The sequence below is a fragment of the Catharus ustulatus genome, chromosome 21, assembly GCF_009819885.2.
Source record: "Catharus ustulatus isolate bCatUst1 chromosome 21, bCatUst1.pri.v2, whole genome shotgun sequence".
NCBI lineage: Eukaryota > Metazoa > Chordata > Aves > Passeriformes > Turdidae > Catharus > Catharus ustulatus.
The window spans coordinates 6,709,875-6,725,751 of record NC_046241.1 but is presented as its reverse complement, the minus strand read 5'-3'; the positions used below and the strand labels follow the sequence as shown (position 1 = coordinate 6,725,751).

At 47.4% G+C, this 15,877-nt stretch overlaps 1 protein-coding gene across 6 annotated transcripts in view; it reads right to left on the bottom strand.

Annotated features, from left to right (window-relative positions):
- The window catches only part of PRRC2B (proline rich coiled-coil 2B), a 46,235-nt gene that overhangs the window by 14,920 nt on the left and 15,438 nt on the right, over positions 1-15,877 (bottom strand). For all 6 annotated transcript variants that reach the window (XM_033077183.1, XM_033077188.1, XM_033077187.1 and 3 more), the window contains exons 5-19: positions 15,627-15,699; positions 12,859-13,002; positions 11,982-12,223; positions 11,501-11,622; positions 11,033-11,175; positions 10,354-10,444; positions 9,756-9,948; positions 9,065-9,380; positions 8,091-8,284; positions 5,521-5,725; positions 4,569-4,788; positions 1,938-4,007; positions 1,606-1,805; positions 813-958; positions 211-352 (exon numbers count right to left, since the gene is read on the bottom strand). In XM_033077183.1, coding sequence (XP_032933074.1) covers positions 211-352; positions 813-958; positions 1,606-1,805; positions 1,938-4,007; positions 4,569-4,788; positions 5,521-5,725; positions 8,091-8,284; positions 9,065-9,380; positions 9,756-9,948; positions 10,354-10,444; positions 11,033-11,175; positions 11,501-11,622; positions 11,982-12,223; positions 12,859-13,002; positions 15,627-15,699 — 4,501 coding nt within the window. The remainder of the gene's footprint in view (positions 1-210; positions 353-812; positions 959-1,605; positions 1,806-1,937; positions 4,008-4,568; positions 4,789-5,520; positions 5,726-8,090; positions 8,285-9,064; positions 9,381-9,755; positions 9,949-10,353; positions 10,445-11,032; positions 11,176-11,500; positions 11,623-11,981; positions 12,224-12,858; positions 13,003-15,626; positions 15,700-15,877) is intronic.

Below are 15,877 nucleotides of genomic sequence, written 5' to 3'. Positions count from 1 at the left end.
AATAGATTAGGAGACATGGCCAGCAACAGGAGCAGGATGACAGTGGATCTTAGAACAGAGGCTACTCCATTTGTCTGCCAGCTCCACTCCCACTCCCATCATCAGACAGGAGAGGGCTGTCTCCTCCGAACCACGGACCCCATCCTTGCTGCACACACCAGAGGACTCCAGCTCTGAGATACCCTTTGGAACAAACAGACCCAAGCCTACCTGGGCTGTTGCTCTCCCAGATCTCTGTGCCCAGGCTGTTTCCAGACACTGTGACATCACTCTGCTCCAAGCACAGGCTGTTCTGCTTCTTAGCAAATCGTGGCGGAATGCGCGACTGAAGGACGCGGGCCTTGGCTGGTGCCTGTGACAGGAAAGGCACAGGTGTCAGACTGGGAGGTTCCCAGTCTAACAAGACTGGAAAGTTCCCAGTCTAACAGGACTGGAAAGAGCTGCCTTCTGCGGTGTGAGATTTTCTTCTGGCAACAACACAGAGTGTAAAGTCCTCCACTGCTGCCCAATATCCCACCAACTACAGACAGCAGCTGGCTTAGGGAGCCAAGCTGCTTTGGATGAAGACCACTCTAGAAACTTAACTCCTAATTAACAATTCTGCTGCAAGCCAAGAATAATCAGAAATCAAACTCTCCCTTTCAAACCAGCAGCCTAAATATGTTTCTGGGGGCCAATGCAGGATCTGTACTACTTTGGCACTGTCAGCTGTGTGTTTTTCTGTTCATACAAACACTTTCTGGGGCCCTGTTGCTCTGACTGCAATCCAAACCATGCAAGAGGTTCCAACTTTTCTGCCTCCCATTCCTCACCTGAGCAGCCTGCTCCTTCTTCCTTCTCTCCTCTTCCAGCAAACGACGCTGCTTTTTAGTAAGAACCTCAATGAAGCCTTCCCCAGCCATGGAACCAACTTCATTCTCTTCTGCTGTGTTTGACACTCGATTATCAATGATGGTACCTGAACAAAGTACACAGGGGAGATTACAGCACTCATGTGTGCTCATATAAAGCTTTATAACTGCAGTAATTTAAACAGTGTGCTCCAAAGAGGATCCATGCCACAGTAAGTTCACCTAGCAACATCACAGTTACATTTTGAAAACAAAATCATGTAGATTGCTGACATCCACCAGACACTTTATCTTGCAGGACTTTGCTGTCCCCTGTTTCAAGATGATCACACTTCAGCTGGAAAGCTTGGGAATGGCAGTTGTGTGATAAATCAGGTAATTCTCTATTCAGAAATTTCTTGCCTCCCTGCCATTAGCTCAGCCTCTAAGCACTTCCTTCACACAATATAAATTTCAAGCCTAAAAATACATAAGCATCTTAGAGAGAAATACAGAAATATTCTCCCCAAACACAGACTTTCTATAGAAGAAACATCAGAGACACTGTCAGGCTGAAAAGCCTGTGTTTAAAATAGAACAATTTTACCTTCCATGTTTTTCTATTTAGATACACAAGAATTTTCTTGTTTCTGTAAATAAGTTGAAAAAAGCCCCTAACTTGATATTAAAAATTGCATTGGATTGAATCAGTCTGGCTTGTAGTCAGCCATAATATATTATCCTCTTAAAGAAACAAATGAATCAAGACACTCACTTCCATAACTCAGTTCAAACTGTGACAAGGCCTCTCCCTTCTCACTTGCTCTTTGTGCAGTGGATTTGTGCTCCTTCTCTGGCTTTTTACCTGGCCCCTCTGCATTCTCTGAGTTCACGTGGGAGGCCCTATCCAAGCTGTAAATGGAGTGGCTGCTCCCACCACTGGTGTTGCCCAGGCCTCCTCCTTCTTCTGGAGACCTGCACAGAAAGAAGGGAAAGGATTTAGTTTGGTCACTAGAACGCGAATAAAAGCCACAAGAAGAAAATGCATGGGATGTGTGTCCTCTCTGTCAACATCTGCAGGTAACACAGATAAGAAAACAACTTTACCTTTTGCTCTTTATCAGGTTCCCATTCTGCTGGCTCTCATATCTGGAAGTTGCTCCCACACCAGTCCTGACAGACTGCTCTGCAAACCCTGCCGGCTCAGCCTTGCGGCTCTGCCTGTCCACCAGCGGCCTCTGGCTTGAGAAGCTCCTCTTTGCCATTTCCCTCTTCTCTCCCAAGCTCCCAGTGCCAAGGCCACTTTCCAGCTGGCCCTCACTCTCTGGAACTCCATCTCTCCTGTCGCGCCGCTCGCTGAAGTCACTGCTCTCAGACGCTGTCTCCCACTCCTCATTGGCATGGTCCGAAGAGTTCTGGTAGGACAGTTCAGGAGAGCGTCTGCCCGAGATGCTGCTCTTCTCTGCACTGCTCAGCTTGGGTCTGCCTGGCCACTGGCTGGGCAGCAGATTAGGGCCTCCCTCCTCGGGGTTCCACTGCCCGACCGATTCCCTCTCCTGCCGGAGGCGCCTGAAGCGCGGGGGTTTGTCCTGGCGGGGAGGACGGCGCCTCCTGAAGGGCCTGTTCTCGATGTTCTCCTGATCTGCTGAGTAATCCTCCTGGAAAAAGTGCCTTTTGTCATCCAGATGACTCTCATCAAAAACCCGGCTGGAGAAGGAATCCGTGTGTTTGTAAGAATCCTGAATGTAGTCCCTGTCAGACTGCTGCCTGCTCCCAAAGGTGTCTGATGGAGACGTGTGGCTGTACTCCTGCCACCCTCCGCCCCCACTCCTGCCTTGCCACTGGCTGGGCTCCTTACCCATGAACCCCCTTCGCCCATAGCCAGAGTTGCTCAGTCTTGGTGGCAGAGATCTCCCAAAGGCTCTCGGAGCCCTCATCTTAGGATCCAGGCTATTGTGATCATCAGAATAAATTTTGTTGGACCTCCAAGACTCTTTGAAGTCTCCTTTTTTCAAATCACTGTCCTCCCTGTCCAGCACAGAGCCTTCATTGCTGTTCTCTGAGCCCCTCTGCCGGCGACGCTTGGGGAGCTCCTCGTACTCCGACCCTTCGCTGTGTGTCTCGCTGGCAATGCGGCGCCTGGGTTTGCCTCTGGGGAAGTCCTCTGGCTGGTTGAACTCCCGGAGCCCTCGGCCCCGGCTGCTCCTCTGGTTGTTGTTGTTGTTGTAGACCCCCCTGCTGCTCACAACTGTGCCTCGGCCTCTGAAAGTGAACTCTCTGAAGCCTCTCCCTCGCCCACGCCCTTGGCCTCTGCCACCGAAGGCTTGCTCCTCATCAATGAAGATCCAGTTGTTTCTTTTTGTGGGAGGGAGATCGCTGCTCTCTCTGGATAGTTTGTTCTCCCAGGTTCTTTCTGGTTTCTCGTCTTCCTCCTCCTCCTCTTCTTCCTCTTGGGATTTCTCAGCCTCTCGTGCAAGGCTGGTTTGGGAAGAGCCTTTGTCATCCAGCAGGTAACGCGTGGAGTTCAGCAAGGCAGCAGAGTCATCTGACTCATTTTCCACCTTCTGAGCAGCTGCCTTCTCCTTCAGCGAGCGTGAGCTGTCCTCTCCCTCCATTTTAACCTTCTCCATCTCCTTCTCCTTCTCTTCCACCTTGAGGGCTTTCAGGACTGGTTTTTTAATGGGGCCTGACCGCCGTGTCCTCCCCATCTGCTCCTGGTGCTGCCCGCTGGTGCTGCGGCTCTCAGGAGCCCACTCTGGTGTCTCTTCAGTGGCCTGTTTGGTACTGGCTCCTTCTTTCTTCCATGGGTCAGCACTGAATGACTGCTCATCCCGGGGTACTTCTTCAGCTGTTTCTGTTGCTGTCTCTGCAGGTTTCTGATGGTGGCTGATATCCCAACCATTATATTCAGCCTTCTTCTCTGCTTGGATAAAATCAGGCTCGAGGGGTGAGCACCTCAGGTTAGCATGGCGGTTGCCAGCAGGACAGGCTTCCTGCACACTCTCCTGATGCTGGAACAAGAGATCCTGACCTATCCTCTGAGAAGACAGGCAGCTGTCAAAGTCTGCTTGGGCCTTCTTGTCAAAAGCATTCAAATACTCTTCCCCTCTCTCCTCAAAGAGATCTCGCTGAGTGCTCAGACTCTCTGGCCTTCCAGAAGCAGAGTAACTTTCATTCCTGAGAATGACACAAACAAAGGAAAGTCAGGTAATGCAGAGCACAGCACATCTCCAAGGGACCAGGTTGGACACAAGAGGTGAAAAAAAGAAAACTGAGGTTTATGCTGAGGTACTGAACCTTTAAATACCAAAATACTGGGCAGAGCTGCTATGGCCCGAGGCTGTACTGCCTGATTTGTGAAATCAATGCATAATAAAGAAAACAGTTCCTATGATGGGCAGCAAACTTAAGAAATGAAGGGAGATTTAACCTCCTATGATGTGGAGATCTGAAAACAAAGAGTTGGTTTTACAATGTCAAAAAAAAAAAGTAGGAGACAAACTAGCAAGCATCAGGCTCCCCTTCTCCCTCCAAACAGGCTCCAAGCTGGCCAGATCGAAAACTTCTGAATAGCTCAGTCTATAAACACCTCCACAGCTAAAACACTCAGGAGTGGAAGGGTGCTCCCAGATCAGTAGCTGGGTCTGTTCACAGACATCCTTCAGGCCAGCTTTTCAGTGGCTTACAGCAGCACCTCCCACCCCAGCATGCATGGGGACAGGGGAATTCTGCACTCACCTGGCATGCAGCCCCTCCATGCTCATGTTGTCAGCCTGTTTTTGATGTGACAGGGAGTATCCTTTGCTCTGCAGGGATGTGTAGCTGTCCTGGCCCCACACTGGCACAGGATCCAAGGGAGCAGTTTTCCTCTCTGCCTGCCCCACCTGACAGTTCTGATCTTCAGACCGACAGCTGCTCCCACCAATGGAGTCCTGCTGAATCATGGGCTTCATAATTCCTGCTCACAACAGAGTTCATGCCATTAGTACCAGGATTTCACAGACAAGAAGAATTTAACAATCCCCTAGCTTGACTCCCCTTCCTTCTCGGGCAGCAGGCGACTGCAGCCATGGAAACCTGCCTTGTAAAGGGAAGCCTGTGCTTAAAAAATGCACTGCTGGGAAATACACCTTGAGTGATACACAAGATGACACAGCTCTCAAAGCCCAGCCCACACAGACACTACACACCATCACTGGCTTGGGATCAAGCAATCCACAAACTCCAGAGAATGATTTATGCATCCTAATGTTTACGTTCACACCTCTGAAGATTAGTAACAAGATATGAAGGTGCAAAGTGCACACAGTTCAGGAACTAGAGTTTCTCCATCATATTTCCTAAAGGGGGGGCTATTAAAATTTCACATGATTACAAAACTCATCCTTCTTCTCCAACAGGCAAGATCAGTGGATCTGCTACCCCTTCCTCCAAGGGCAAGGTCAGTCACAACCACTAAGGTCACAAAGCAGTCAGGGAAGGCCTCCCACTGCAGTGCAGAGAATGGATAGACACATGTCCACATAAACTCCCTCCCAGTCACCCACCACTGCCCACTGCAGCCAGCCTTGTCATCCCTAGAGAACAGGTGCCAACCAGAACGCAAAGTCTGGACAGAGGTTAAGACACACAGCAAATTCCCAGATACGAACCAACCCAACAGCCAAGACAAACACTGCCAACACCTCACCTGAAGGGTGAAGGGCTGAGGGGTAGAAATCCACAGGGGTGCGACTCTGGGCCATGCGAGGGTCCATGTAGGAGGGCATCATCATCCAGCGGGGATCGAAGCCGAGCATCTGCGGGTGCGGCGGGTAGAACGTCCGCTGCGGATGGGAGTGCGACGGGGGAGGATAGACCTGCTGCTGCCAGTGCTGCATCTTGTACAGCTGCTCCTGCAGGGAACACCATTGGACATGGCTGGGGTGCCAGCAATCACACTGGGCAGCCAAAGGAAAACACATGGCATCCATCAAAGGCTCAATCCCTAATCAGATGGCAGGGTGGAGCAGAGAGGGGTAATTCTCTACCAGCTGGGAATGTGGCAGTTGTTATTCTGTAAATACCAGAGCAGCCAGGCTATCACACCACCGTGGGTCAGGCTATGTGGCCAAACACAAGGGATCAGCTTTAAGACCACAATTTGCATCTTCTCAACATTCCTATGAATACAGGACAGCTTCCTGTTCAACACCACTCCATAACTAGAACCAAATACTTTAGAAGACATTGCATTTTTCAGGAAATGCATCTCTAATTTATTTATTGTGGATATATATTAGTTCCACTCCTGTCAGCTTAACAGATTAGATAAAAACCTAAACCACATTAAGAGAGCTATTAATATTTTACAGTGTTTCCTGGGCATCCTTCAGAGACAGGCTGGGACTTGCAGGTCGTTTCTCCATCTCCCACATGGCCAGTCCACCTTCCCTTAGCTGAGGACTGTCATGATGTTAATCTGATTTGACATTTAACTTTTGCTGAAGGTCCAGAAAGAATATGTATTTGAAGGGAGTTTTGTGTCCTGAAGAAAACTTTTTAACACTAAACAGCTCCAATTAACATGAAATGCATCTACTTACTTGTGAAACGTGCCACCCTATTTTTTTGCCAAGCTTACAACAGTGTCAGGCACTGCAACTGTATTTTAAAAAGCCAATCCCCAGCTGCAGAGCAAAAGAGACACCTTGAAATCTGAATCTGACACATCATTACAGCAAGGAAGGCTCTGATAAATGCAGATTATATCCACATTATCTAGTCTTCTGGTACCTTGGAGAAAATATTTCCTTCACAATACCAACACTTTCCAATTTTATTCTTTTCATGGAGCTACCAAAGCAGCAATACAAGCCAGCCAAAACATGCACTGCCTCATACATACTAACATCACAGAGGATAAGAGAAAACTAAATAAAACTTCATGTTCTTCCAGCAGTGATGACCTGTGGTATTATTAGCATGACAACAAAGACATCCAATTCTTTTTAGTTTAAGAGCATCTCTTTCAAGAGTAACATTAAGCAGCGTTTGCTGCTGTACATCTGAATCATGAAAATGTCAACTGCTGAGCAACGAGCACAGGGAACATCCATAAAAGAGCAATTACTGAGCAAAAGCCAATTGTGAGCTCCTCACTAAGATCTGCAGCAGTGTTGATTATATTCCATTTCAAGTGGTTATTTTATGAAGAATGGCAATTAACTTCGCATTATCTGAAGCCTGAATACTCTGTCCCTTGGTTTGGCTCTGCTGCCCTATAAAGGCTCACTGCATCTGCACAGCACGTATGGCACATACAGCACTGAAAGGTCAGGCAGGAGCCAAGATGCACAAAGCACTTCAGCTCATGTCTCAGTGCCCCAGAAGAATTTTCAATGCAACAAAAATGAAACATTTAAGACCAAACATTTTTATGGCGCAAAGGAAACAATGATCTGAAAGAGCCTCATAGAAAGAACCTTAGTAGGCATTAGATAAGAGCAGAGCAAAGGACCAGTCCTCTGCAAAGGCAGGAGGTGCAATGAGAAGTGTGCCACTCCAGAACTCCCTCCCAGTCCAGAAACAGCACAGCAACTTGCCAACCTAAGCACAGTTTGACCCTGGCAAATGGCTGCCCATACCTACAACGCTAAGGACACAGAAAGTGCTGAGTGACATGGAAGCAGTTGAATCCCAATGGTTTTCCCTTCCCTTGTCCTGTGTGTTCAAGCACTGCAGCAGTGCTGAAGAACAGCAGCTCATCTTGTGCCAGATATGTTCATCAGGTTCAAGGTTAGCCCAAGGAACAGAAGCTTCCCTGGGCCAGGCCTACACAAGCACCGAGACAGCCATAGATGTGCTTATGGTTTTGGATGTGGGAACATCCCCAGCTTCTCCTGTTCAGGCACATTTACAACCCAAAGCTCTACCCCAAACCACCCAGTCCTAAGAGTTCCCATTCTCAGGAGATGCCCAGACAACCATGCAAGACAAGTCACATTTCTGACAGCACTCTTTTTTCTCCCAAGCAAGTGACAAACCTGGCTGAGCCCTACCCACAACAGCTCCAGCATCACAGGGTGCAAGGAAAACTCATGCAGGCCACACAGAGCCTTTTTACCCAATCAGACAGGATATTTCCAGGATCAGAAGTACTGAAAAAGGTCAGGGTAAAACCCCATTTATCTCCTCCCAGCCCAAAGACTAATGGTGTTGAGAACTGAGCAAACACAATGGTTTAGTGGGGGTCCAGAAAAGGGGTTGTGAGCCATTTACCTGCTGCTGTTGTTGCTGCTGCTGCCTCTGGAATCGTGGGGGAAGGGACTTCTGATATTTGTTGAATTCTTGTGCTGGTGAGGGAGCTTCTCTGAGCTCCTCCTCACTGCTGCTTTGGGCTGCTGCTGCTGGAGCAGGATTCTCCTCTTCCAGATAGCCAGCAGAGGCATCCTGTGTGTGAAACTCAGGGGTTGCTGCAGAGAAGAAAACAAGCCCTCAAAAGCCTGCTAATGACAGAACTGGGAGTGCACCACCACCACACAACATACACAGCTGTGAGCATGTCCTGACTGCAATATATGGCTGAACCTTACCACAATCATATATAGCACATCTTTTATCTTGACAGCCCTTTGTCCATCTTGTTTGAATTATAAATTCTGAGATCCTCCTTTGCTATCAGCCTTCTGGTTAAGCACTGGGGAGAAAGTCCTTTTCCCCTGTGAGTCCTTAAACTTGCCAGCATTCACTGGTTTTTTGATCTATGGCCCTGAACACTTAATATTATCATCCAATCATGAGAAGCCCACGAGGCCCATTCTAACAAGGCCTCTGCTAGCACAGCTCACTGAGCACAGATAAAGGCAACTAAAGAAGTTTGCATTTATTTTAATAGCTTTTTTTGATTTAATCAACCTTTGTGAACAACACAAAATACTCTGCAGAATACAAGCAGCAGCTGATCTCTCAAGGGCAGCTGAAGGACCCTCTGAACACTCCCTCCCAGGAGGGCAGGACTAACTCTCCTTCCCAGCACCCACAGTGCTATCCCTCCTGCTGTACTTGGTGTTTTCAGATTTTAGGAGTCTTCAGATCCAGTTCCTTGAGCACAATGTGATGGAAGGATCAGAAGGATCCATTGTGTCATCATTTACACCAACAAAAATTTCCTCCCAGGAACTCCCTCACTCCAGGTAAGAGATCAGTACAAAGGCAAAAAAAAAAAGCAGTTTCTACAGGCAGTGTTTCTGTACCTTTACGGAAAGCGTGGCCATTCTCTTGTGCAGTGTTTTTCTCTGTGCTGGGAGGTCGCACATCTTCAGTCTCTGTGTGTTTCTGTGTCTCCCCACTCTTCTGAGCCAGTTTGCATTTCTGATCAAGTTGCTTGAGCTTAGCAGCACAGGCCGCCAGGCGCTCCTCCCTGGCTCGCCGCTCCTCCTCCTCCCGTCGCCTCCTGGCTCTCTCGACAGCCTCAGAGATCTCAGAGTGCACAAACTTTTGTCTCACAGGCACCTTTTCTTCTTTATCCTCGAGGGACTGCTGTCTGAGAACACTTCCCAGTGCAGGCTTCTGCCAGAGGAAAATAAACATTCCTCCATAAGCATGACCCAACCAGTTCCTCTATCTTGAGATCTGCGTCCCAGGCTGACAATATTCCCTTTTCTGACTCCCTCCCCTCCATCTTCAAGCACAAATCCCCCTTTTACTGGGAAGAGTTATTGCTATTTGGTTCGGTAACTCCATTTTCTCACTGACAACCCCACTGTTCTGGACCAGCTTCAATCCCTTTTCTCTAGAGGAAGTACTATGCAGATAGATTTCTCTCCAGGTGGACATAAAGTAAGACTAGAGAAATTCATCAGCATCCCATTTCCAAGAAAACGTCAAATTGGCCTCTTAAGGACAGTGATGGGCTTCCAGCTCACCCACATGAGTTCAACCTACCTGGTACTCTGAGGAAGAGCTCCAGCCATTCAGCTTCCTTGGAGGCTGCTGTGAATCCTGTGCTTTCCGGACTGGCCGGGACAAGCCGACTGAATCATTCCAATTCTTTCCCTCCTCCAAGGTGTGCTTGACATCTGCACTGTCTGCAGAGCTCAGGGACAGCTGTCTCTGCCTTCTGGGATCCCAGCTGTTCCTGTCACATAAACAGCTTTATTATTGCATTTGCTACTTGCCTCAAAAAGCACTTACAGCCTGATGAAGTGGCAAAGGCAACTGACTGTAAAAAAAATGGAAAGCTCACAAAAAACCACCAGAACAAGTGATGTGCTTCTCTTAAGGTGCATAAGGATCAACTCCACTTTTGTGCAGCAGGATAAAGGTAAGAAAAGAAGAGGAAAAAAGCCTGGCAAACTGGCAGTCAGCTGCTAGACCTACACATATCCTTGAAGAACACTCAAACACTGCCGAGTAAAATCAATGAAGTCACAGCAACAAATCAGAGGGATCAAGACTCCACATTTAGAACAAGTTTTTAAAGATCCTGGTATTGCTCCTTTTTACTGAAACAACTGTAGGTGTAAATAGAGTGACTTCTTACCACTTCTGTCGTCCATCTTTAACAGTTTCTTCCTCTTCTTCATCTTCACTAAACTTTAGTTTCTCAGAGTAATCCACTTCATCATGAATGCCTACAAAGGTAGCAAGGGAGAACAGATTTATGAGAGGAAAGAAACAGGTCCCATGTCCTGATAAAGCTTATGCCCCTCTTTAGCACTAAATTACAGGACACACAGGCTTGGCATGAACTACTCAAAAAGCCAAATGTCCAGCACTGGTCCTGGAAATCACAAAACTGTTTAGGTTGGAAGGGACCCTTAATGTCATCTACCAACCTCCCTCAATGAGCAGGGACAACTTGAACTAGATCAGGCAAGAAATGATGTGACCAGTGTGGACACACACTACTGAACAGTTGGGCTGGTCCCAGAGGAGGAGCAGCAAACAGCCTGGGAGTGGGGGCTGCAAGTGAGGGGACAGTCACCGTGCCAGACTGTGTGCAACTGGATGCCATGACTGAAAAGGCAGGACTAACCCTCCTTCCCAGCACCCACAGTGCTATCCCTCCTGCTGTACTTGGTGTTTTCAGATTTTAGGAGTCTTCAGATCCAATTCCTTGAGCACAATGTGATGGAAAGATCAGAAGGATCCATTGTGTCATCATTTACACCAACAGAAATTTCACAGCTACACAAAGCTCGAGGATGAAGGCACTTTACCTGCCCATCCATCATCTGCATCATTGTCCAGCTCATCCAGCCCCTTCAGGTTCTCTGCATTGATGATGGTGGGCCGAGGCACTCGCTCCAGCTGCTGCCGAACTGGGCGCGTTGGGCGAGACAGGCTGAGCCTGTTCTCTTTTCTGCAGAAAAACACAAAATTGGTCAGAAACAACAAAAAGAAAACCAAAGAATGCAGCACTGAGTTTGTAACACTGAATCAGCCCTTTGCTAGTATGCACTTAAATACAAGGCATCCAAGTTTCTCTCCCTTGTTCAGCAGTTTCTTCTCCTTGTCTAGGACCTGGTACCACTTCCCAAAACTTAGACAGACCTGCAACCCCTCCAGTCCAGGATCACACACCAGCTCCCACGTCCACCTGCTCTTCAGACACACAGCACTCACAGCCTTGTAACATTTCACCCCCTGAACCTGCCTCTCAAGTGGGAAAATGATGGCATCCTTACCCATCCTGGTCATTCATCTGGAATTGTCTGAAAGGTACCCGGGGCTCAAGGCGAAGCTGAGGAACAGGGAAAGAGCCTCGGTCCAGTGATGCAGGGGTCTCAGATGGCTGTTGTGGACACATCTGCAATGAGGTGAAGCAGAACAGCCTGGTTTTTCTCCTGGCCACAGGAAGGTTTACCCAGATTAGGTTACAGCATGTGCATGGCAGCTGCACTTGCACAAAAGGGAAACAAACATTTCACATCTGGCTGTCCAACAGGCCACATGCTCATGGTTCCCTCTCCAGCTCCAGAGGGAAAGGGACAACTTCTCTTTGGGCTGAGCAAGGCTGTGCTATACAAACTAAAATCACATCAAGCGAAGCATCCCTGAGCAAGCCCTGACAGGCCAGCTGAGAGTCCAGAAAACACATCTCAGCTGACTTCAACCTCATGTTAAGAACAAAGGACATCACAAAGGTGTGGAGGAAAGATCACTCACAAAAGCAGGTAGCATGTCATGGTATGTGGGTGGCTGGTAGACGTTTCCCATGAACTGCGAAGCCCCTTTGCGGACGGGCTGAGCTGGGCGGAGAGACGGCTCCTTGGCGTCGCTGGCGCTCGCTGAGGAGGGGGCTCCATCTCCAGTGCTCGAGGTCTTGCTGCCCAGCTCAGCAGGGGAGGCGGTCAGAGATGTGGCAGAGGTGACGTTCCTCCCACCGCCCTCCCTCCAACTGGTGACATCTGGGAAAGAGGTCATAATTATGTTAATATTTGTAAATGCAGGTGGCCACTTGGAGAGAAAGTCTTGAAACCTCAAGTACTCTGGTCAAGCCCCAATTACCACAAGGTTGTAGAACAATATCAAGGACCAAGGAAGATTTCCAACTGTGTTTATTTTCTTAAGAGAGGAGCACCATCAGCTATTACTAAGTAATTGCAGCACCAGTGGTGTCCTTGTTTGCCAATAAACCTGAACTCCTACCAGAATGCCCCCTATCTCCACAGTCCTTACCCTGCAGAATTAAGGTCAATTAGATGCAAAAACACTCAAAGAGAAGCCACATTACACCACACACTAATTTCACTGTGGCTCATACAAAGGCAGGAAAGGGCCTGCTTTGCAACATCACACACCAATTTTTATTAACATTAGCTCACAGTCCATACTTGGCTGTCTGGACCACAGAACATCAGCACCACATGCCAATCTGTGATCATCTGCTAAGCAGCCTGACATGTGTAAGCTCATAAAAAGATAAAATGTAATAAAAGGACGGAGCTCTTGTTACTACTGTGAACTGGCACTCCCTGCCCAAACCAGAGGCACTGGGGTTACTGAGTTGGGATAAGGCAGAAAGACACAATCCTTCACTCACTCTGGGGGCGGAGGCTTGGTCCTGGCCCATACGACGGATCTAAGGCGCCCTTTTCTTTGCCAACCTTGTCCTGCTCGCCAGCTGCTTTCAGCGTCGGAAATTCCTCGGGAGAGAAGGATAACAGTCGGCTTGAGGCCCTTGAACCTGTCAGACAAATAAGTGTGGGACTCAGAGAAGATCTTTCCACTGGTTCAACTCTCTCATAAGATCAGCCTGGAAATGTGTTTCCTGGGAATCTGAGCCTCTGGCATATTTAAACCCGAATTACTATCGTACCAGCACCTCACTTCACATTCCCAACACTCTCAGACACTGTCACCAACACAACAACACATGTCCTCACCCAGCACTCCCACGCTTGGGATCTTCATTTAAATTCTCACATTCAACCAAGTCAGTGAACTTTCTCAGCTTCCAATTATTTTTGTGATGTACAGAATTCAGACAGAGGCAGAGACAGAAATTCTGCTCATAAATGACACCCTGCTATCAAGTATTTGACATTTCTATTCAGATTCTTTTTGCTCAGACCTCACTCTGCCAGGGAACCATATTGTTAAAATTTCTGTCAATGTATCAGTGAAACACTACAGGTAAGGACAGATGCTCTATGTTCTCCTCCCTGCTGCAGCATTTTCAAGATGCAAATCACTGGCCAGATCAGGCCAGGTTCATTTCTAGTCATTGGCAAATTGTCTTGCTGAGTCATCTGTCACCCCAGAACAACAGTTCTCTGTCAATTCTAAAGATCTACCAGGGACTGGAACACGAAACACAGCAGTTCTCCTAAATCTGTTGGCAAGATAACATTGAATAAATAGAAACTGCAAGCATTACTGTACTATTACACATTAAAAGAATTACTTTTTTTGAGAACTGCTTCTTAGTGTTACTTGGCTAAAGCTCTCTTAAAAAGGGCATTTCAGAATTATATTAGAAGTATCAGCAATGAGTACTGAAGACTTGACAAGAGTCTCATCTATTTCCTTCCTAAAGAATCACAATAAACTGGCTTAAGTAATTTTTACTTTCTGGAACTTGCATGCTGCACCTCCCATGTGAAATTTCCAGGAAAGACTCTGCAACAGCTACACAAAACACCTTCAATTTTAGATGAAAATACTTGAGGATTGTCTATATATATCACAAAGTAGCTAAGACTTGCTGAAGAGTTTTGATTTTTACTGAACTAGAATGACACAGGTAAGTGTCCTTCAGGGGAGACATCTACCCCCAGGTAAGGCTGCACCATGGAAGGACTATTTATGTGCAGCCATTAACTATTTAAGCAGCATCACACTGTGAAAAAGTTTTATGCCATTTTTTTGACCCCCTACAAATGTCCTTTATACAAAAACACAGGTATGGAGAAGTCCATCATTAATTAGACCACATTTCTTCAGGATACACCCTCCAAAAGAGTTTTTACAGCTCTAAGACTTAAAAAGAGCAAAAAGCAAGAGACTGTTCTCTTTGTCTGTAACACCTGAATTAGTATAGAAGGAAAAGCAATTGTTCAGTGTCACTACACAAGAGGTGCAAGCGTGGGATGGCCTAAGAAATCCTTTTAGACAGATTTCTGATGCTTCTGTGATTCAATGACCTTCTAATTACATATAGGCAACTGTTCCTTGGGAACTCTATAAAGTGAGACCCAAAATGAGTTTTCAAAAACTCCTTTAAGAACACTGTTAGATGATCAGATTTCAAAATGACTGTACAGGAGGTCCACACACCAAGACTCAAGAAAGTACCAATTACCCAAACAAGACAGTCTTTCACCAGCCACCACCTTCAGGCAAGTACAAGTTTCTGCTTTTACATTTAGCCTTTGAGAAACACCCTCTCAATAAGGGCCTCATTTAATGTAGGGTAAACTTGTCCCCTCTGCTTCTGCAATCACCACCTGTCTCAGTTCTTTCAAATCCCTCTGCAATTTCACTTGACAAGTGAATGGTTCCAGGTCTGTTCACATTAAAACAGTGGAACTGAGCTGTTATTCTCACTATGGTTTTAATGGTACTACTCAGTGCAGCTGGAAACCACCTCCTGCGTGGAAATGGATGCATCTGAAGACAACTGAACTCCAATTCATGTTAACACTGCTGCAGGATTCTCAGTCAAGCAGAAGCCATTAGCAGCAGTTACTGAGGGAGATTTAATAGCAAGGTCTGAGCCAATGTGTAGGCGAGTGCACCCTGCAGCAGCTGCACTGCCACTTCCACCCACGGACACAATTCCCTGGGATCATGGACACTGTACAGGAACATTCCAGCCTCACTTCTGACTACCCAGTTATGTGAAGATCCCCTTGCTACTGCCCATGGAGATGCCTGCAATTCCCCTCTCCTTTCTGCTTCTCTTCTAAACCAATCCCTCCCCTATTTCACTGTTCACTGCACCTTTGTTAGACACTGCTCTGCGCTGACTGAAGATGCTCATGATGGGGCCAAATGTTTCCTTTCTCCTTCAGAACCTTCCCCTCTCAGAACTGCCTGCTACATCCCAAGAGCATGATTTGCTCTGGTTCAATGTGGCCAAGAGACACATTCTGTTCAAGCCATGTCTTGTGCTGGCAGCCCTGAAGTGATTCAAGCTGCATCATTCCAGCAGACTGGAATCCATCACACCACAGACTGGAAATAGGACTCAGAATCACTCCCATTCTGCACCAGACTGACAGGGAGGGCAGGAAGAAAGGGAGTCCACCCCACCTCATGCCAGTCTGGGAAAAGCAGCCACATACCAATTCTGTTTGTCATACTCACCACCTTCTTGTCCTGCTGGCTTTCCATTCAGCTGTGCCCATGACTTTGGTCCACCTGGCACTGAATTTGTACTCTGAAAACAAAACAAAGCAAAAAGAAAGCCCAACATGGATCAGTTAAGATTCATGATTATTTCTCATTTCCTGGCTGGCACCTGCTATGGTTCAGGCCTCCAGATCACCCAGATACCCAGGTCTGTCTCCACAGCTTCAAGCTGGGGCTACAGTTCCCCACTCCACTGCACTACAATG